The sequence below is a fragment of the Sus scrofa genome, chromosome X (assembly GCF_054392235.1).
Source record: "Sus scrofa isolate SSC_HxYL_T2T_F1_AM1 chromosome X, Sscrofa_HxYL_maternal_Yorkshire_Landrace_v2.0, whole genome shotgun sequence".
NCBI lineage: Eukaryota > Metazoa > Chordata > Mammalia > Artiodactyla > Suidae > Sus > Sus scrofa.
In genome coordinates, this window is record NC_139401.1 from 131,842,182 (window position 1) to 131,860,902 (window position 18,721).

The 18,721-nt window shown below is 64.6% G+C and overlaps 3 protein-coding genes across 17 annotated transcripts; 2 read left to right on the forward strand and 1 right to left on the reverse strand.

The window, feature by feature from the left end:
- Nucleotides 1-375: 375 nt before the first annotated feature.
- EOLA1 (endothelium and lymphocyte associated ASCH domain 1) lies at nt 376-14,303 on the forward strand. 15 transcript variants are annotated; one of them, XM_085007189.1, is made up of 10 exons: nt 984-1,138; nt 1,778-1,847; nt 2,726-2,827; nt 3,913-4,005; nt 4,098-4,379; nt 5,080-5,326; nt 5,795-5,904; nt 6,193-6,463; nt 12,629-12,718; nt 13,040-14,303. In XM_085007189.1, the coding sequence occupies exons 3-6, from the start codon at nt 2,761-2,763 to the stop codon at nt 5,301-5,303; spliced, it is 666 nt and encodes a 221-aa protein (XP_084863315.1). In that variant the 5' UTR covers nt 984-1,138; nt 1,778-1,847; nt 2,726-2,760; the 3' UTR covers nt 5,304-5,326; nt 5,795-5,904; nt 6,193-6,463; nt 12,629-12,718; nt 13,040-14,303. The 15 variants fall into 15 exon arrangements, with proteins under 15 accessions (XP_084863314.1, XP_084863315.1, XP_084863318.1 ...); XM_085007192.1 differs by lacking the exon at nt 2,726-2,827; XM_085007188.1 differs by lacking the exons at nt 984-1,138; nt 12,629-12,718; nt 13,040-14,303 and adding an exon at nt 376-532 and having other exon boundaries at nt 6,193-8,149.
- Nucleotides 6,605-8,027, reverse strand: LOC146394814 (heat shock transcription factor, X-linked member 3-like). Its single transcript, XM_085007197.1, has 2 exons — nt 7,548-8,027; nt 6,605-7,183 (listed from the first exon to the last, which is right to left on the reverse strand). Exons 1-2 carry the CDS (start codon nt 8,025-8,027, stop codon nt 6,605-6,607), a joined length of 1,059 nt encoding a protein of 352 aa, XP_084863323.1.
- On the forward strand, nt 11,819-14,303 carry LOC110257715 (melanoma-associated antigen 10-like). The gene is made up of 3 exons (XM_085007196.1): nt 11,819-11,848; nt 12,629-12,718; nt 13,040-14,303. Exon 3 carries the CDS (start codon nt 13,058-13,060, stop codon nt 13,826-13,828), a length of 771 nt encoding a protein of 256 aa, XP_084863322.1. The 5' UTR covers nt 11,819-11,848; nt 12,629-12,718; nt 13,040-13,057; the 3' UTR covers nt 13,829-14,303.
- Nucleotides 14,304-18,721: the final 4,418 nt, after the last annotated feature.

Genomic DNA, 18,721 nt, shown 5'->3' on the forward strand with positions numbered 1-18,721 from the left:
CCAAGGTGCAGGACTCGGCCCAGAGGCCCTGCCCGCTCCCTGCCTCCCGCCGCGGCCTGGCCTAGGTCAGGGGCTCAAAAGGGCACTGCCTGGCCTCCACCAAGGAGCTGGCTGAGCCCATCTGGCCTGGGCTCCCAGGGCCTCAGAGCCATCCCCGTCAGCTTTGCCCCAGCTCCTCCCCGCTGCTCCGGCTCCGCCCCAGCTCCTCCCCGCTGCTCCGGCTCCGCCCCAGCCGCTCGCCGCGGCTCCACCCCCGCCCCGCCCCTGCCCCGCCCCGCGGCTCCAGCTCCGCCCCAGCCCCTCCCCCCTCTGCCCCACCCCGCCCTGCTCCGCCCAGCTACTCCCTGCTCCTCAGCACCCCCGCCCCGTTCCTTCCTCTGCGGCTCCTCCCAACTCGGCCGCCGCGGCCACGAGCTCCTCCCACCCAGCTCGGCCAGAGGGACTTGTCCCAGCAACTCCCAGGCCATCCCCTGGCTCCTTTCCTCTTCCCTCAGCTCCTCCTCCCTCAGCTCTTCCCCACGGGGGACCCCAGGTACTCTTTTCCCTGCTCCTCCTAGCCGCCTCCCCCTCCGCCTCCCTCAGCTCTTCCCGACGGGGGACCCCAGATGCTCCTCCCCCGGCTCCTCCTCCCTCAGCTCTTCCCCACAGGGCACCCGAGAGGCTCCACCACCGGCTCCTCCTCTTCCACTCGTCCCCTCAGGGGACCCCAGAAGCCCCTCCCCGGGCCCCTCCCACCCGGACTCTTCCCCCGCCCGGCACCACGCCCACTTCCTGTCCTCCTCGGGTCCCGCTCTGGACTCTGCTCTCGAGCCTTCGACCGGCCCAGTGGCCCCGCGCGCCTCAGACCCTGGGGGCTCCAACAATGCCTCCTAGCGGCCGGGGCCTGTGTGGGGAGGCGCGTTTGTTCTAAGCCCGTGTGACGTAACCGCGTACCTGCGGGCTGCGTCTGTACGTATGGACGTGCGTGCGTCCGCCCGGGCAAGGGGGAGCGACTGCGTTTGCGCAGTGCCGCGCGCTGAAAGCACGCCCGCGGTGTCACCTGTCCGCGGTCCGGGGTCTCCGAGGCGGAGGACTGTCCTACCCGGTGGCCGAAGCCGGGCCCTCCCCGCGCGCCCACCACCCGCCGCGGCTGCGGACGGTACCTCCAGGCAGGGGTTTCCCGGGCCCTGGGACTGGGAGCGCGCACGGGGCGGCCGAGGCCGCACTTTGCTGTTCCCTCCACCGCCACCATCCCACGCTGTGTGTGTGTGTGTGTGTGTGTCCCGGTGACGCGGGGCTGCCGGTCCAGTCGTGCCCTCCCGCCTCCCGCCAGGCCCCCAGGCTGTGACCTCATCGCGGACACCTGACCCCCGCCATGCGGTGCTCAGCTGCTCTTCCCAGGCTCCCCCTCCCAGTGGCACTAGCCGCGATGCCATGGAGGGTGACAGGCTGGCTGTAGGACCCCCAGGTCCTTCCCACCTGACATGTGCGGGGAGGTGTCTCCAGCTGGACCTGGGGGTCCACTGGGCTGTGAGAACACGATCAGTCAGTCGTGCGGGACGGATTTGAGTGCTGCGGGCTGGGACTCATGGGGACCCTGGCTCAGCCAGCAGGGCTGGAGAGACCCACCGCCCTGGTGCAGAACCAGCCCTGAGTGAGCGCTTGTGGTCATGTGCGGTTCTCCTGAGGAGGGCCCTCCTGGGGCCCGGTGGTCTCCAGTCCCTGCTCTGGCTCCTCTGCCAGCACTGCTGTCTTGTAGCTGATGAGCTTTGCTCTCATCCCTCTGGTCCTCGTGCAGGTGAAGACACGGAGGCAAGAGGAAGAGGTTGCTCCGCAGGCCGCCGAGCAGGTGCCTTGTGCCTGGAGAGGTAGGGGGGCCCTCGGCACCCTTCTTCCCTTTAGGGCGACATCAGCTAGCTCTCTCCAGGGATGCCGCCCACCCAGTTCAGGTGTCATGGGTGTGCTTTGGTGGCGGCACTGAGAAGAGGGTTGGCTGAGAAGCAGTGGCGGAAACTGGCACACCTGAGCTCGAGTCACATACCCCAGAGAGGAACCAGACGGGGCCAGGCCACAGGGGCCAGCCAGCCTCCCCCATGCCCGATCCAGACAGAGTGCATAGGGCGCCCCTTTGTCACCCATCAGGTTGGCACAGGTGAAGCGGGCTGATGATGCTCAGGGCCAAGCAGCATGTGAGGAGCCCCTGCCTGTGGGCCGTGGGGTGCACACGGGAGCCTTTGTGGGGGTGTCGCTGGCGTGGGGAGGCATCTCGGGGTGTGCGCCGCGCGGCCGGGGCCTCACGCGGTCTTCAGTCCGTGTGTGTTGATAGCGGCGGAGAGTGGGACCCCTCGAGCAGGGGAAGAGGCTGTAACTTACGGGACCAGCGAGAGCGGGACCCCACGTAGGCAGTGACCCTGTGACGTGGAGGAAGACGCCTGAGGTGCTGGAGTGGAGACATCATTCGGCACCCCGTGGCGACCTCTGCGTTCATTTGCCTGGACAGTCGTGCCAGAGTCCCCCCCACGGGGTGGCTTACACTGCAGATCCGTGTGTTAGCTCAGGTCCTGGAGGCTGGACGCCCGAGATCAGGGCTCTTGCGAGGGCGGCTGTGAGCGGGAATCTGTCTCAGCCCTCCCGTCGCTGCCGGGCCTTTGCTGGCACTCCTTGGCCTCCCCTGGCTGGTACAGCTCTGCCTCCGTCTTCGCACGGAGTCCCCGTGTGCCTCTGTCTCTGCATTTCCCCATTCTAGGAGGCCTCGGTCCTGTTAGATGAGGGCCCCTCCTGATGCGCACATGGGAACATGATGAGCCCTGTAAAGACCTGTCCTTTCTATGGAAGGTCCTGCCGCGAGGTACTTGGGCTTGAGAGGTCGGCCCGTGGATTTGGGGGAAGCCTCGTAACCCGTAACCGCCTGCCAAGGCCCTGAGGGAGGGGGACAGGTGGCATGGTCCGGGGATGGAAGGAAGGCCTTCGTGGCCATGGGGGGCGAAGAAAGAGGAGAGGGGGCAGGAGCCAGGCGCGGTGGGGCCCGGTGGGTGCTGGTGAGAAGGGTGGATCTGCTCTGCTTGGGGAAGGAAACCCCTGGAAGGAAGTGGGCCAGGTGCCTTGGGCGCCTCGTCCCCCGACCTCACGGCCATGTGGGAACTGAGGCTCCTCTTTGTGGTGCGGCGACGTGGCTGAGGCTCAGGCCGTGGCCCTGCTCCTCCTGCCGCCAGCTGTGCCCTCAGCGAGGAGGAGGAGGGGCCCCTCCAGGGACAAGCAGAGCAGACGGGGCCCAGGGTGCCTGCAGTCGGGCCCCCGGGAGTCACGGGCTGCCTCTTTGTTCCTGGGCGCCTGGTCCTCAGCTGTAGAGTGGGGGTGACAGTAACCGAACCGCCTGGGTTCTCTGATGATTGGATTCTGCCGTCCCTGGATGGGGTCCGCCCCAGGGCCGGGGCGTGGAGCAGGAGCGAGGGCACCAGGGCCTGTGCTGGTCTCCTGTGTCCTGTCTCTGGGCTCCGGTTGGGGGCAGGGCACCTGCTGACAGCGGAGGGCAGAGGTGCAGGAAGGGTGGGAGGAGGGTGGCTGCCAAAGGTCTGGGGAGGAGACTGCTGGCGGGCCGCCTGAGCCCCGTGGGGCTGCCGCCTGGCCTGGCTGCGGTTGGATACCAAGGGCTTGCCTGCCCTCCGCAGCCCTGGAGCAGGGCGGGGAGATGGGGCATCTGTGATGCTTTGGGCTGGGCAGGGGCAGGGGCGGGGCCGGGGGCGGAGCCCAGCCCAGACTGTCCAGCTCTGTGCCAGGAGGGGGCTGGAGCCTGGCCGCTCTGCTGTGGAGCCATGGGGCCCTGGGTCCTCTGTGCTTCCCCCGGAGCCCAGGGGCCTCTGTGGTAGAACTGACCACGTGCCTTTCCCTCGCTGTCCCCACCCTCCTTCGCGGGCTCCCCACGGACTCCATCAGACGGGCGCCTCCCCCCCCAGTGCCAGGCCCTGTCTGCTGAGCGCGTGGATGCGGGAGGAAGGAGCCGGCGCTCTCTGGTCCCCCTCCCCCCGGGTCAGTGGGCTCTCGGGGCGCGTTGGGGTGCGGTCAGGGCCACGGGCCGGGGCGGCAGGCCCGCTGACCCCTGTGCTTCTGTGTTTCCGCAGCCGCGCGAGGCCCGGGGAGCTGTGCGGACATGAAGTTCGGCTGCCTGTCCTTCCGGCAGCCGTATGCGGGGTTCGTCTTAAACGGGGTCAAGACCCTGGAGACGCGCTGGCGGCCCCTGCTCAGCAGCCAGCGGCACCGCACGCTGGCCGTGCACATCGCGCACAGGGACTGGGAAGACGCTGCCTGGCGGGAGCTGCTGGGGGAGCGGCTGGGGATGAGCGCCGCCCAGATCCAGGCCCTGCTGCAGGCCGGGGAGAAGTTCGGCCGCGGGGTGATAGCGGGCAAGTGGCCCCGGGGAGCCCTGCTCAGGCACCTGCGCGGGCCGCCCCTCAGGCTGGCACCCGGGCTTCTGTGCCTGTTTGCTTGGGAACCGCTTGATGTGGGGGCTGAGCTTCCTCGACGCAGCGCCGCTTCAGAGGGGCAGCGAGGCCCTGGGCTGGGGTCGGGCCGAGGTTCCCGTTTGTGATCGGAGAGGCAGAGACGGGCCAGGCCTGCATGGGGCCGTCCCCTCTCTGCGTGCACGTGGGTCTGTGTGTGCCCATGGCCCAGACCACGAGAGGCAACACGGTGCCCAGAGGCAGGCAGGTGGTCTCTGACCAGCCCTTGGGGCTTCCTGAACGAGTCCCCAACCCCTCCCTGGTGGGGAACCCGCTCACGCATCGGTTCCCCGCACTGGCCGGGGCCCTTCTCGTCTGTGCCCGCTGCCTGCAGCGGTCGGGCCGGGACCTGCCCTGCCGGGGACCCGGGTGGGGTCGTTGAGGCCCAGGCCTCCCCTTTTCATTTGTCTCCCCCCCTCGGCCTTGCCCCGAACTCCCTGAGCAGAGGTTGGCGCATCCCGAATGCTCAGCCAGAGGGACCCGCCCCCCCGTGGCGATGTCCCCTTCACCTCTAGGGGTTGTAAGGCTGAAGAGCCCTGCTCTCTCCGGGGGGGCCTTGGTTTAGGGGAGGGAGACAGCCGTGCGCTTCTCTCTCTGTGCGCAGGGCTCGTTGACGTCGGGGACACCGTGCTGTGCCCAGAAGACCTGAGTGCCGATGAGCTGGTGGAGCTGGAGAACCAAGCGGTCCTGACCGGCCTGCAGCACAAGTACCTGACGGCGCTCGCAAACCCCCGGTGGCTGCTGGAGCCCGTCCCCAGGAGAGGCGGGAGGGACGTCTTCCAGGTCGACATCCCCGAGCACCTGATCCCCTTGGGGCAGGAAGCCTGACCAGCGTGGGCTCTCGAGGGAAGGTGACCGAGAGACCGGCTGAACCGTGACGCTGTCAACTCGCCGTCGCGCCCAGACGTGCCCATCTGGTTCTGTCTGGATTGGCGCCGCCCACTCTCTGCTGTTGGCGGACACAGATGTGACACTCGGGTGCCAGGATCGGGGGGGGGGGGCTCCCTGTGCGCTGCCACTCGGGGCTCGGTGACAGCATCTCGAGGACTTGGACCTTTAGGCAAAGGGGCAGCTGCCCTGGCCTTGCTTGGGTCCTGCTGATCTAGACGTGACAGGGAGAGGGGTTTGGAGAGGACCGGGGGGTGTTTGCCCCCTTTGCTCCGGCGAAGACTCCTAGGATGTTTGAACAGCGTCGGGGCCGGTGGGGAAGGCTGGCAGCGGGCACTGAAGGCTTGCCTGGGAGTGACCGGCCGGCGACGGCCTGGTTCCCGGGGAAGGGGACGGCCGACTCAGAAACGGGGCGCTGTCTGTCCTCGCAGGGGCTGCCTCTTGTCCCGTTGAAAAGCATCCCCAGGCTCAGGAAGCGCACGCGTGAGCCGTGCTGCTTCCCATCCAAAGAAAGGCCCCTAGATCGAGCCCTGCTGGCAAGGTGAGAGGTGCTGCCGTTCCCTTGCTGGACATCTTTTACTGATGGGTGGGCTTTGGGCTCGTGCGTTAGCGGGGTTTCTAGTGCCTGTTCCCTGTGCGGGTGACGGGCTTTCCGCCAGGTGTTGGCCGGAGCGGCCTGTCCCCTGTGAGCCAGGCTGCCCTGCTCACCCGTCCCTTGGCGGGGGGTGGCGGTGGGGGGTGGCCCTGGCTTCCGGGGTCTTCTTTGGGAGGCCCTGGACGGTGAGCAGAGGACGCTCAGCTGCTGATCAGAAACTTCTGGCATCCCAAGGGGGCCCGTGAGGAAGACCTTACGGCTGCAGCACGCACGAGGGATGGGACATGCTGCCCACGGTCAGGAGCCGGGCCGCTCTGTCTCCTGACCGGCAGGCAAGGCCCGGGGACCAGACCTTCTGGGGCTGGCCCAGTGCCCCAGCCACATCCTTGGCCGCGCGTGCGACATGCTGCCGCTTCAAGTGCAAGCGGACGACGGGACCAAAGCCGACTCGGGCCGGGGTTTGCAGCCTCGCGGGGCTTCTGTGGGGACGTGTGGCGAACAGAAGGTGAGAGAGAGAGAGCACAGACTCGCGGTTCTCATTCCGTGGTTTATTTCCTCCCGTGGGGTTTTGCTCGTCTTTATTGAAGCCCAGGCTGGGTTTTTGGTTCGGGGTGGTGCTTTTTGTCTGTGACCAGGGCCTGCGCGCTCAGGGACTCGGGTTGTCCTTGCACGACTCGCAGAGGGCACTCTTGTGATCTGAGGAGCCCTCCTGCCCCTCGTCCCCTTCGGGGGCCTCGTTTGGGGCCGTGACTGGAAGGGCCACCAGGAGGATGGAGGAAAAGGTGGTGTACAGAGACAGCACCGAGCCGTACGCTGGGCAAACCGGGAGGCTGGTGGGCACTTGCTCTGCACTGTCACTTCCGGCGGTAGCCGGGGGCACCAACGTGACATTCCTGGACGTGCCCTCCCCACTGGGGCCACCTTGCTCACGGAGGGGCTGGTGTGCCCCGGCCTGCCCGGCTACACTGCTCCTGGACCAGAGGCCAGAGAACGTGAAAGCCCGGGTGGCACCGGGCCCCTGAGCACTGGGAGCTTCCTTCGGGGCCTTGGAGCCGGCAGCCTCCTTGGTGGGATCCTGGGGGCGGAGCCGCGGGGAGCGTCTCGTGGGCACGAGCTGCTTCTTTCTCTTGGGGCCCGGCCCGCTGGGTCCCCGCGGAAGCCTCGCTCCCTGGATGTTCTCGACGAGCAGAGGCTTGTCTCTCTGGAAGTTGGAGTTGCGGTAGATCTGAAACGAGAGGAGTCAGGTTAGCCGTTCCGGGAGAAAAGAGGCACCCTCCCCCGAGGGCCCGCAGGAGCTGGGGGTCAGAGGCCTCCGCCACGCCTGGCACGAGCTCACGCCACCCGGGCCCAGGTGTTCGCCTAGCTGCCTGCCACCAAGTGGCCCCCCAGGATCTGTGCCCCCCCCCCCGCAGGTTTTCTCTAAGGGGGTGGGTGTAATGGCACAGGCTCGCTCTTGGCCCCTTTGGCCCCGTCTCCGGTGAGAAAGGCGCCCCTCGGAAAGGGGACCCTCTGGGCCCGTCCGGCGTCTGGTCTGCCCGGAAGAGGCTGGCGCAGCCGCGAGCGTAGGGCGCAGGGGGCCACTACGCTACCATCATCGTCTCCTTCCCCGGAGAGCCCGCCGAAGGGCCGGCCGGGCGTAGTTTCCTGAATCCGTGGAGGTTCAGCTGCCGGATGAAGCCCTTCAAGCTGTCTGCCTCCAAGATGCTCTCCGCGCCTCTGCGCTGGAGAACCTCCCTCTGGAAGAGCTCCTGGTCGATGACCACCGCGTCGCCCGCGTCGTTCCAGCGCACCGACGGGAAGGCCTCGTCCTCCGCCACCATCCAGAGCCTTCTGGGGAAGGAGAGCCCGAGCCCGTGGCTGTTGGCCGAGCCGACGGCGCCTCGGCTGGGGCCCGGGGCGGGCGGGTTGTCTCGGGGGCCTGGCTCTGGGCTCTCGGCTCCGTCTCCGCGCTTCTCCGGGGTCTCCCTCGAGTCCCCCCCGGGATCCGGGGAGGAGCCTGGTGCCGGCTCCCCCTCAGCCGACGGGGCCCGCGTGGCTGGGCCTGCCTCGTGGCTCCTCGGACTCGCCATGGACCAAGGCTAGATCCGGAGCAGCGGCCTCTGCCCGAGGCCGTATCTCAGGCCTCTCGGGTCAGAAGTGCCTTCCGTCCGGGTGGGGTCGCCCAATAAATACGGTCCGCAGTGTTCCAGAATCTCGGTCGTGGGGTAACCGGCCAATGAAGTCGTTCTCTTCTGTCCTGGTCACGGAATGTCACAAAGGTGGTCTCGAGGGGGAGCCCGGCGCGGTGTGGGGGAGGGGAGGGGTCCGGGCCCCCAGCGCCTCTCGTTCCTCCAAGTAGAGAAAGGAGGATTCAGCTTCCCAGGAGAGGCTCCCGCCTGCGGCCAGGCCCCTCGTCTCAAGGGGCCAGGCTTGTGTGGGTCGAGGCGCGTGATCCTGTCCCCACGCCCATCCCCAGAGATGGGGAGGCTCGGGGCTGGCCTCTGGGTTGCTGGAGGGCAGCCCTGGTTAGTCCCAGCTGGGCGACCCCCTGGACCGCAGGGCCCCTGGCGCCCGTCCCTCCCAGCAGGTGGGGGTCCCTCAAGGGCCGCTGGACTTAGCCTCGGTTGGTGGCCCTCCCCCCCCCCCCGCGCCACCTGCTGTGGTCTCTTCCAGCTGCCCCCGCTGCTAGGTTGGGGCTGTGCAGATGGGCCCGAACAGAGTCCTGTGGCCTGGCCCCCGGGCCCAGCTGTCCCCACGCCGGGACTCCCGTTCAACATCAGTGTCCCACAGGCACCTCAGACCCAGGGTTCCCCACAAGGCCGCGCGGGCGTGGGTGGCCACAGCCTCCCAGGGGCTTCGGAGCCTCCTTTCGAGCTCTGCTTGCCCCCAGCCTCATCCCTGTCCACGTCACAGGGGGATTGCCTTTAGCTGCCGTTTCTTCCCATTGAAACGTCTCACTGCCCAGGAGAGCTCCCTTGGGAACACCTGCCTTTGTCCTTTTCAGGTCACCTCCCCAGACCCTCGGGCTCAGCCTCCCGCAAGGCTGCCCCCAAACCCCTATTTGCTTTCCACTCGGGGAAAGCACGGCTTCCGCGGCCCCAGCTTCCTGGCCTCCCACCTCCACCGTCGGTCTCCTGGGTCGCGCCCCTCTGAAGTCCTACATGTGGCTTCAGCATGTCCGGCCCTGTTGAAAGCAGCGTCTCCGCGGCCTGCTCCCTTGCCAGCCCGGCCCTCCTCCCCGCAGCCCCCTGCACCCCCGCCCCTCTCCCGCCCTTCCCTTGGGGGCAGGACTTGCTTTGCTGGCAGGTTAGATCCTTTCCAAGGGGCCAGCTGGACCCAGACTCACTGGCAAGGAGACCTCCCACGGGCTGGGCTAGACAGGCCTGCGGGGAGCCCCGGCCACGTGGACTTGACAAGAGAGGCGGGTCTGGGTGGGGGATGGGAGGAAGCCCTCATGAGGGGCCTCTGTCTTCTCCCTGGGGGCGGGGGTGGGGTGGGGTTCGCCCGCGGGCTTGGCCATGTGTGTGCTCCAGCCCTTGTGGGCGACTTTGGTCTTACCAGTCACCATGTCGGGGATGGAGTGGCAGCTCGGAAGGCCCATCTGCGAGGAGCCTCGGCCCTTGTCCCAGCTCTGCCGCTCCGCAGGGCCACTTGCCCCTTCCGAGGGCTCTGCCTTGGTTCTAAAAGGGAAGAACAGAGAGGGTTCGAAGGGTCCCTTCAGCCCAAGGACCGGGAGGGACCCTTGATGGAGCTCCCGGGCCTAGATCGGCGTGGGCCCTGGTCTCTGTGCTTCCAAGCAGGCCTCCAAGCATGGCTCCGGGTCATTTCCTCCCAGAGGACTTGACCTTAGAGGCTGGGAAGGTCAAGGGAGGCCCTGGGTGGCGTCTCCGAAGGGGCCGTGCGTGGGGTCAGCTGGGCTGTGAGGCCGCCCCGCCCTCCCCGCCGGGGACCTGCCTGGCTGGCGGTGGGTTTTCTCGCCCTTGGCCCTGGACGCTTCAGTTGCTCACACACAAGCCCTCGGGGCGTCCGAGGCCTGCCTCTTCCAGCCTCAGCCTCCAGCCCCTGCGCTTGGCCTACCCGCCCTGGTGTCCGCCAGCCCAGAGGCCCTCGGGCCGCTGTCCGTCACCGTCGGCTGGGCGCTGTTCTGGGACACACCACGCGCTCCCTGTCGGGGACGGTCCTCCTGCTGCCCCCTCGGGTGGCCGGGCCCCTCTCTGTCCAGGGTCCGGCTTCCATCTCAAGGCCGCCTCCTGGGTCAGGCCTTCCTCCAGGCCCAGGCCCCGCTCACGGCTGCTTCCCGAGCCCCCGGCCCAGCTGCCGCGGCCCGTCCCTGGACTGTCCCTAGGCACGGGGCCCTCCTGTGCCCCCCAGGGGTGGGTGTGTCTGTCCCCCCTCCAGACCAGGAAGGGGGTCGTAGAGGAGGGGCGAGACCACGACGTGAACCGGGTCCCCAGCGTGTACACTGGATTGAACAGCCTTCTGTGCCACCAGGAGCTGGCTTTAGTGGCCGTGAACACAGCTCCGCCTGGTAAGGGGCACAGTCACCTTGGCGGTGCTGACTGCTCTGCAGGGCTGCACAGTGACCCTTCTCGGCTATCCCGGGCAGGTGGCAGAGAAGGGCCACCTCAGGCCCTGGAGGCGGGAGTGGCGGCCCAGATTCCACTGTGAGGAGGATGGAGAGCGGGAGCGGCGCCCCCCCCCCCCGCACCCCCTAGCCCACCCCTCCCCCCGGACCGGGGGCGTCCAGTCCGCCCGGAAGCCACCCGCTCGCGGCCGCGGCCGCAGCCAAGGAGGGTTTCTTGTCCGATGATGTCTCATCAGGCAGGCAGTCGTCCAAGGCTAAGGGCGCACCGGCCGACCTGTCCTGGCGGATAGACACCGCGCGGTGGCGCTGGGCGCGGCGGGCCTTTCCAGGGGAGCCCCTTGCGGGCTTGCTTCCAGCCCCTTTGCTCCCTGGCGGTTCCAGGGCTGCCCCGGGGGTCGCTTTCCTCCAGAAGCTGCAAAGTCTCCTCTAGGGACCTTGTCCCAGGAGGCACGGTGTCGTTCTGGTCAGCGCCAGGTAATCCCAGTCCAGTCTCTCTGTCTCTCTGGCTCTGGCTCTCTCGGTCTCAGCGACAAGCAGGACAGCAGGGCCCCAGAGCACGTGGCCGCCAGTCCTGACTCCCTGACATCCGGGTCTCAGAGAGACTGGGGACCTGGTACAGGGATGCGCGGGGCCTCAGGTGGGCTAAGGGGAGGGACCGGGCTCCATCAAACACAAATTGGGGCCCCTGCGGGTTCGAGGACGGAGGGGACCCGGGACCCCAGACCAGAGTGGGCCCTGGGGAGGCCGCAGGGCGGGGTGAGCACGTGGCCCCGTGTCCCGACTCCCGGACATCCGGGTCTCCGAGAGCCTGGGGACCGCGTCTCAGGCGCGAGGAGGCGGGGCACCCTCAGGTGGGCCGCGAAAGGGCCCCAGGCCTGCCACGTGCTGCCTGGTCAAGGTCCGTACCCTGAGGGAGGACCGAGGGGACCCTGGAGCCCAGGTCAGAGGTGGCCTGGGGAGCCCACAGGGCGCGATGACCACGGGTGGCGGGTCCCGCGCTCCGGGTCCCAGAGAGCCTGGGGCCCAGGTCCCAGGCGGGGCGGGGCCTGAGGTGGGCCGAGGGGAGGGGCTCGGGCTGAGGCCTCAGGATGAGGGGCCCGAGCGCGGGGGGAGGGGGAAAGAGGGCCGCCCGGACCCCGAGTCGGAGGGGAGCTCAGCGACGCCCTCCCCGGAAGTCAGCCCCATCCCCCCGCCTCGGGAGCGACGAGCACGTGGCCCCGTGGCCTGACTTCCTGACATCCGGGTCTCAGGGCGGCTGGGGCCCTGGGATAAAAGGCGGGGCCTCCAGGGGGCAGAGGGAGCATCCGGGGTCCCGCCGGCACCCAGGTGAGGCCGCTCAGGGAGGCCCGAGAGACGCCGAGGCCTGGAGCGGAGGGAGAGGGCGCGGGGCGGCCCCGGGCCGGGAGGTGCACACGAGGCCGGGCCCGTCGTCGGCTCCCGGGGCTCAGGCAGACGGGGGCCTCGGAGAGACGAGCGGGCCCCTCACGGGCAAACGGGGCGATCCCGGGCCCTGCCGGGCGTCTGGGCTGGATGCCGGGCAGGGTCGCGGCCCTCAGACCCCGGCGCCGCGAGGGAGCCTTTGCCCTGGCGCGGGGAGCAGGAGGCCCGGGGGAAGGAGGAGCAGAGGAGGCGGTTCCTGACCTCTGGCTGAGGGTCTCCGGGCCAGGAGGTCCCTGGTCTGAGGGGTGGGGCTTCGGGGCGGCGGAGGTCGACGCCCAGGACCCCCGGGGAGCACGGAGCAGACCCCACCCCTGGCAGAGAGCTGCCTTGTGCTGGGTGCTGGGAGGCCAGGCAGGAGGGGCGCACCCAGCAGTCTCCCCGGCCTCAGCCCCGGGGTGGGGGTGGGGGGGGCTGGGCAGGTGTGGCCACGTGTGGGCCCCTCACCTCTTCCGGGTCCACATGGGGTCTCGTTCTGAGTTTCCCTCAGGCTCCAGGGGAGAGGGCCTGGGCCTGGCAAGAAAAGGCGAGCAGAGGCCGGAGCCCTGAGGGGACCACCCACCGGGGACTGGGGGCCCTCCCAGAGTCCGGTTCAACCGTCCTACCAGCACTGGAGACCCGGGCTGTGCCACGGTCTACACCCGCGGTGCCCCTCCATTCCTCTTACAGCGTCTCCAGGAACCAGAGGTGAAGGCCCAGGTGTGAGGCCCGCGTCCTCGTGTCACAGAGCAGGAGGCCCAGGCCGTGCCAGGCATCCAGGTGAGGTGTGGGCCCCGAGTGTGGACCCGGGGGCTCCCCATCCCAGAGCAGAGGGGACCCCACAAGGCCAAGTCACCCCATCCCCAGGGACCCCCAGATCCACATGCTGAGCCGGCTGCACCCTGAAGAGCCACCTTGCGTCCCCCTTCAGGGTCACAGGGGACAGGCCGCCCAGGAGGAGAGCCCCCGTGATGCCCGAGAGCCCCCCTAAGGAGGAGAGGTGTAGGGAGGTGGCTGCGGTGCTCAGCCCGGGCCCCTCCCCCCCCCTCGGTCTCTCCAGGCCCAGGGTCCCCATCTGTCACCTGCCCACATTCCTTTCAGCTGTCCAGCCCTCGCATCATGCCTGTGGATCAGCTGAGTGATCTGCGCAAGGTAGTGAACCAGCTGTTCCTGTCCGAGGAGGCCGCGACCCCGTCGCCCTCCTCTGCTTCGAGCCCCCCGCCCTCCTCTGTGGAAGCCGAGGCCTTGCTCCAGGATGCACTGCTGGCGATGATGGCTGACCTGGTGGAGTTCCTGCTCCTCAAGTATTGCACCAAGGAGCCCATCACCAAGGCAGAGATGCTGAACGTGGTCCTCAGAGATGCCCAGGACCGCTTCCCCGACGTCCTGAGCCGCGCCTCCGAGTGCATGCTGCTGGTCTTTGGCTTGGATCTGAAGGAGGTGGACCCGGAGGAGCACACCTACACCCTGTTCCCCACCCTGGGCCTCACCTGGGATGGGGTGCTGAGCGATCATGAGCTGAGCCTGCCCAAGACCGGGCTCCTGGTGGTGGTCCTGGTGGTGATTTCCCTGCAGGGGGACCGCGCCCCCGAGGAGGTGGTCTGGGAAACGCTGGGTGTCATGGGGGTGTGTGCCGGGATGGTGCACTGCATCTATGGGGAGCCCAGGGCGCTCCTCACCCAGGTGTGTGTGCAGGAGGGGTACCTGGAGTACCGCCAGGTGCCCCACAGCGACCCCGCCCGCTACGAGTTCCTCTGGGGTCCCCGGGCCCACGCGGAGACCAGCAGGTTGAAAATCCTGGAGCACCTGCTCAGGGTCAACGGGAGGGTTCCCAGGTCCTGCCGTTTCCTGGCTGCGGTGGCGGTGAATGAGGAGGAAGAGGGGCCCTGAGCCCGAGGGGCGCCCAGGCTCCTTGCAGGCCAGCAGCTTGTCCAGCAGCTTCGCTCTGTGTTCGAAGAGCGAGCAGTCAGCCTGCCAAGGAGCGGGGGCCGGGCGAGGGGGGCACAGGGCGTGGGGCAGCCTTGGGTGCCGTTTCTTTGTGAGCCCGTGGGTGTTCAGCCCTGTTTCCTTTAGTCGTGTTTGTAATGCTGTTCCGTTCACTAGAAATCTTGATAAACTTCCGGGTCTAACTTGGCGAACTGTATCAACCACACTCGCATTGGTACTTACCTCGTTCAAGAAGACGAATTTGCCTTTCTGTAAAAGACGTTTGTCAATGTGCCATTTGATTTAGTGACCCTGAGCCAGAGGACATGCCGCTGGAATCAGAATGGTTTGGGAAATGTGACAGTCCTTAGCAGTAAATGAGATGGACCATGAATTCACTCAATAAAATTAAAACGGTTAAGCCTTGCTTCCTATCCTACCTGTTTGTCATTCTTTAAAACTAGATTTTTTTTCTTCTTTCTTCTTTTTTCTTTTTTTTTTTTTTTTGCCTTTTCCTGGGCCACACCATGGCATATGGAGGATCCCAGGCTAGAGGTCGAATCAGAGCTGTAGCCGCCAGCCTCCACCACAGCCACAGCAACGCGGGATCCTTAACCCACTGAGCAAGGTCGAGGACCGACCCCCAAACCTCATGGTTCCTAGTCGGATTTCTTAACCACTGAGCCACGACGGGAACGCAGAAATGCCTATCTTTCGTTGGATGTGTGTGGTTTTGTTGAGAAAGCAGGAGACGAGGCATCTGCGTCCGTAAGACCTCTGCTCCCTGGCTCCTTTACTCCCAGACTCTCCCTGAGCCTCTGCTCTCTGGAAGGCCCCGCGTTCCGAGTGGGGACACGGCAAGTCCGGACACAGCCCTCACCCAGAACGAGCGTCTAGGAGGCGCAACGCTGAGAAGGACGGTGGAGAGCTGCCTCCCACGTCCCACAGAGCAAGTGGAAACGGGGCGGGCACGGCGGCTGCAGGAGCGAGCACCCGAGGCTAAGCGGCCCAAGCCGGGGGGTTCGGGGCTGCGGGAGGGACGCCTTCTGCGGGAGGCAAATGTGATGACGTTGCTCGAGGTGGCGGCGGCCCAGCCTGTGGCCGCCGTGTCCTCGCGGGGAGAGGCAAGCCTGAAATGCCCGCTTGCAGGAGACCAAGGATATTCAGTATTTTCCAAATGGGCGATGCGTGGAGTTTGGTTCCTTATCTACTCGGTCTTGCTGTTATATCGTGGAAGCAGTTTTGCTACCCACCCCCAGTTTTTCCGTAGGATTTCAGTGGGGTGTCTGCTTTGAAACTGGCTCCTGGAGTTCCCATCGGGGCTCACTGGAAACGAATCTGACGAGCATCCATGCGGTTGCAGGTTCGATCCCTGGCCTCGCTCCGGGGGTTAAGGATCCGGTGTTGCCATGAGCTGTGGTGTAGGTTGCAGAGGCGGCTCGGAACCCGCGTGGCTGTGGCTCGGGCATAGGCTGGCAGCTACAGCTTCGATTCGACCCTTAGCCTGGGAACCTCCATATGCCGCGGGAAGCGGCCCCAGAAAAGGCAAGAAGACACACACACACACAAAAAGACTCATGAAGTCCAAAAATAGTTAAATCACAAGAGTATATTGGTGGGAGGAAACCATTCCACTGATGCTGAAGCTCTCTGGGCTCCAGGCGGTGACCGCCCACCCCAGGGCTGGGCTCCCCCAGAAGCAGGAAGGGCTCCTGAGTGAGTGTGTGATGGAAGCCCTGCCCAGCCCATGTCCATTCAGGGCCCAGGCGAGGACCTGGGCGGCTGCTCCCAGGGGCACAGTCAGAAGGTGGCTGTGGGTGCTGGGCCTGCTGTCCCCTAGAGCCTCCAGGACAGCCGGGATGCAGAGAGGGCGGGGGACGGGACACCCAGGAGTCTGGGCACCTTGGGAGGTGTCCTGGGCTGGTGCCGCCAGAGGGGCCCAGGAGGGGTCCAGACCCCTGGGGGCAGGCGTGGGCGTGCAGCCCGGGGGCGGGCGCTGAGCTTCAAGGCAAGAGCCAGGTGGGGCCCGTGCAGTCCCCTCCCCGCTGCCCTCCTTCCGGGCTCCCGGCTTCTCTTCCATTCTCCTCCCTGCGAGGCTGGGCTGGCCGGGGGGAGAGGCCAGAGCAGCTGGGGAGCTGGGGGCCCACCCTCCGGGGATGCTGAGCAGGAGCCCCAGGAGTCAGGGCCGTTCTCCTCACCCGGGGACAGCACGAAGCGCAGGCCGCGCTGACGCGCCCCCCAGGAGCTCAAGTCCTGTGTGTTTGTCCCGGAATGGGAAGTGTCAGCCGCTGGCCCTTTCTGGGCCTGGGCAGGCCTGGAGCACATCCAGAGAGGCGCCCTCGTGGCTTGTGGAATTGCCCAGGCCAGGGATGGAGCCCGAGCCACAGCACTGACCCACGCCACGGCTGGGCCAGCGAAGGCTCCTTACCCCACTGCACCCCAGCAGGAACTGCAAAGCAAACCAACACACAGAACCACAGCTACAAACCTTTTCATCAGGGCCGTGGATGCAGACAAAGCCTTTGAAACCTCTTCAACACGGGCTCGTGGTCAAGCCTTAAAGCAAATAAGGGTGGAAGGGAAATCGCCTCTCCTACAAGTGGCAGCAAATAGCCAACACTGTGAAATACTAGGAGCATTCTCACGAGGGCCAAAGCCCAGGAAAACGCTGTCACCTCTGGTTTTTGAGGCTGCGCCGAAACAGAAAGCCGGAGCCACGGACGGCAGAAGAACTAAGAAGGGCCTATGCCGAAAAGAGTGACTACTTGGGGTCACAACAGGATCACCTGCCCAGCAGCTTCAAAGGAATGGGCCATGGAGCAGTCCAATGAACAAGAGACTTCAGAAAGCCAGTGGCTGGAAGGTCTCCACGGCCAAATCGAGAGCCTTGCCCGGCAAAGCAGGCACTATTCAGAACAGGTAACAGGAAGTGACTCGATTCAAAAGTGCAATACACTTTAAAAGATACCTGAGAAGAAGCACAAGAACCAAAAATGTTATGTACATGTAGTCTGCATGGAGGCATTACACAAGTTTAGTGGGAGACTCGGGTTAAAGAGATTCCCAGTAAATCAAGTAGACCCGTGTGTGCTTTGCTGGGGAACAGAATCCGGGGAGCAGGTCGATACTTTTTTTTTTTTTTTTACGATATGACGGAATTACTGCTATAAATTGATCTGTCAGGATGATAGTCCATCTTGACCTTCTGTCTTTTGTTCTCAAAATAAACCCTGGAGAAATATAGAAGGGAGACTGAATGCCTAACCCATATCTATAGCTATCTGTAAGTCTCTCCGTACATATATCTTTTTATATACGTGTAGATCTGTATATCTATATCTGCTTATATATCTGCATACCTATATGTTTTATAGGTATGTACCTGTATATCTATCCATTTATCTCTCTGTACATATCCTGCTAAGTGCCTAATCCATATCTAATCTGTATAGACATATATCTGTATACATATGAACACTGCCTATCTATCTGTATATCGATCTTATATATATGCATATACGTGTGTTTCTATAGCTATGTATATGCATATATCCATATATCTTTCTGTGTATACATATAAATTTATATTTATATCTCTATATATCAAAATGGAGTTTCCGTGGTGGCGCAGCGGAAACGAAGCTGACTAGGAATCATGAGGTTGCGGGTCTGATCCCTGGCCTTGCTCTGTGCATTAAGGATTTGGCATTGCCGTGAGCTGTGGTGCAGGCCACAGATGTGGCTTGGATCCCACATTGCTGTGGCTGTGGTGTAGGCCGGCAGCTGTAGCTCCCATTAGACTTCTGGCCTGGAAACTTCCATAGGCCACGGGTGCAGCCCTAAAAAAAAACAAACAAAAAAAAAGACCCAAAACTCCCTAACCCATATCTATATCTATCTGTATATACATCTATATATATGTTAATACCTGCATATATATCTGTGTATCTACCTGTACATATATATATATCTGCATATCTATGTGTTTATATAGATATATATCTGCATATCTTTCCATATATCTTTCTGCATATATATATCTACATGCCTGACACATATCTATGGCTATCTGTACATATATATTAATACCTGCATATATACCCAGACATCTATTTTTAGATATCTGTATATCCATCTGTACACTCATATCTGTGTGTGTATATATGTATATATGTACCTGCATTATATCTGTATATCTACCTGTATGTATTATCTCTCTGTACATCCGTCTGTATTAATACATATCTGTATCTCTCTCTGCATGTTTCTATCTGTCTATCTAAACGCCGACGCCACATCTGTATCGACGGGTAGCCTGCATAGAGCAGGTGACAGGACGGGGAGGGGAGAAGTTTCAACTTCTGCCTCTGCTCCCTGGTGGAAACTGGGAGCCAGCTGCTCAGGCCGCAGGGCAGGGTGGGGACAGGAGGAAGGAGGGGGCGACTGAGGGCAGCAGAGCTTGTGCTCATCACCCGTGAAGTCACCGTAGTGGCTGAGGACAGGCCTCTTGGAAACGGCCCACTTCCACACACAGCAGCGCGGGGCTGGACCAGACCGAGGGAGGGGGGAGCGTCCGGCCTCAGAGGGAATCAGGCCGCGGAGGACTTGGTCACGCCTTGGGAAACTCGGCCAGAAGCACAGTGTCCCTGGGAGGCTGCCTGAGGCTGCAGAGAATGAGGCTCCGTGCTCTGACCTGCGAGCGGTTCGCTCACGTCAGAAGCGCGGGCCCTGCCCGACGGCCGCGGCTCAGCCTCCTCTGCGCAGACAAGGAGTCTTTTCGAACAAAATGTTTCCACCGTGGAGCGGGCGGGTGGAGAGGCGCCGCTGGGAGGCGTGTGTCTTCTCTGGCCCTCCCCC

Bases quoted from the DNA above. Each gene is read 5' to 3' on its own strand.
- EOLA1 (XM_085007186.1), top strand. From the start codon at position 2,761: ATGCGCACATGGGAACATGATGAGCCCTGTAAAGACCTGTCCTTTCTA. The intron at 4,006-4,097 runs GTCAGTGGGCTC...GTGTTTCCGCAG, and splicing joins TCTGGTCCCCCTCCCCCCGG to CCGCGCGAGGCCCGGGGAGC. The intron at 5,905-6,192 runs GTGAGAGGTGCT...TGGCATCCCAAG, and splicing joins GATCGAGCCCTGCTGGCAAG to GGGGCCCGTGAGGAAGACCT.
- LOC146394814 (XM_085007197.1), bottom strand. From the start codon at position 8,027: ATGGCGAGTCCGAGGAGCCACGAGGCAGGCCCAGCCACGCGGGCCCCG. The intron at 7,184-7,547 runs GTAGCGTAGTGG...CTCTCGTTTCAG, and splicing joins CGGGGAAGGAGACGATGATG to ATCTACCGCAACTCCAACTT.
- LOC110257715 (XM_085007196.1), top strand. From the start codon at position 13,058: ATGCCTGTGGATCAGCTGAGTGATCTGCGCAAGGTAGTGAACCAGCTG.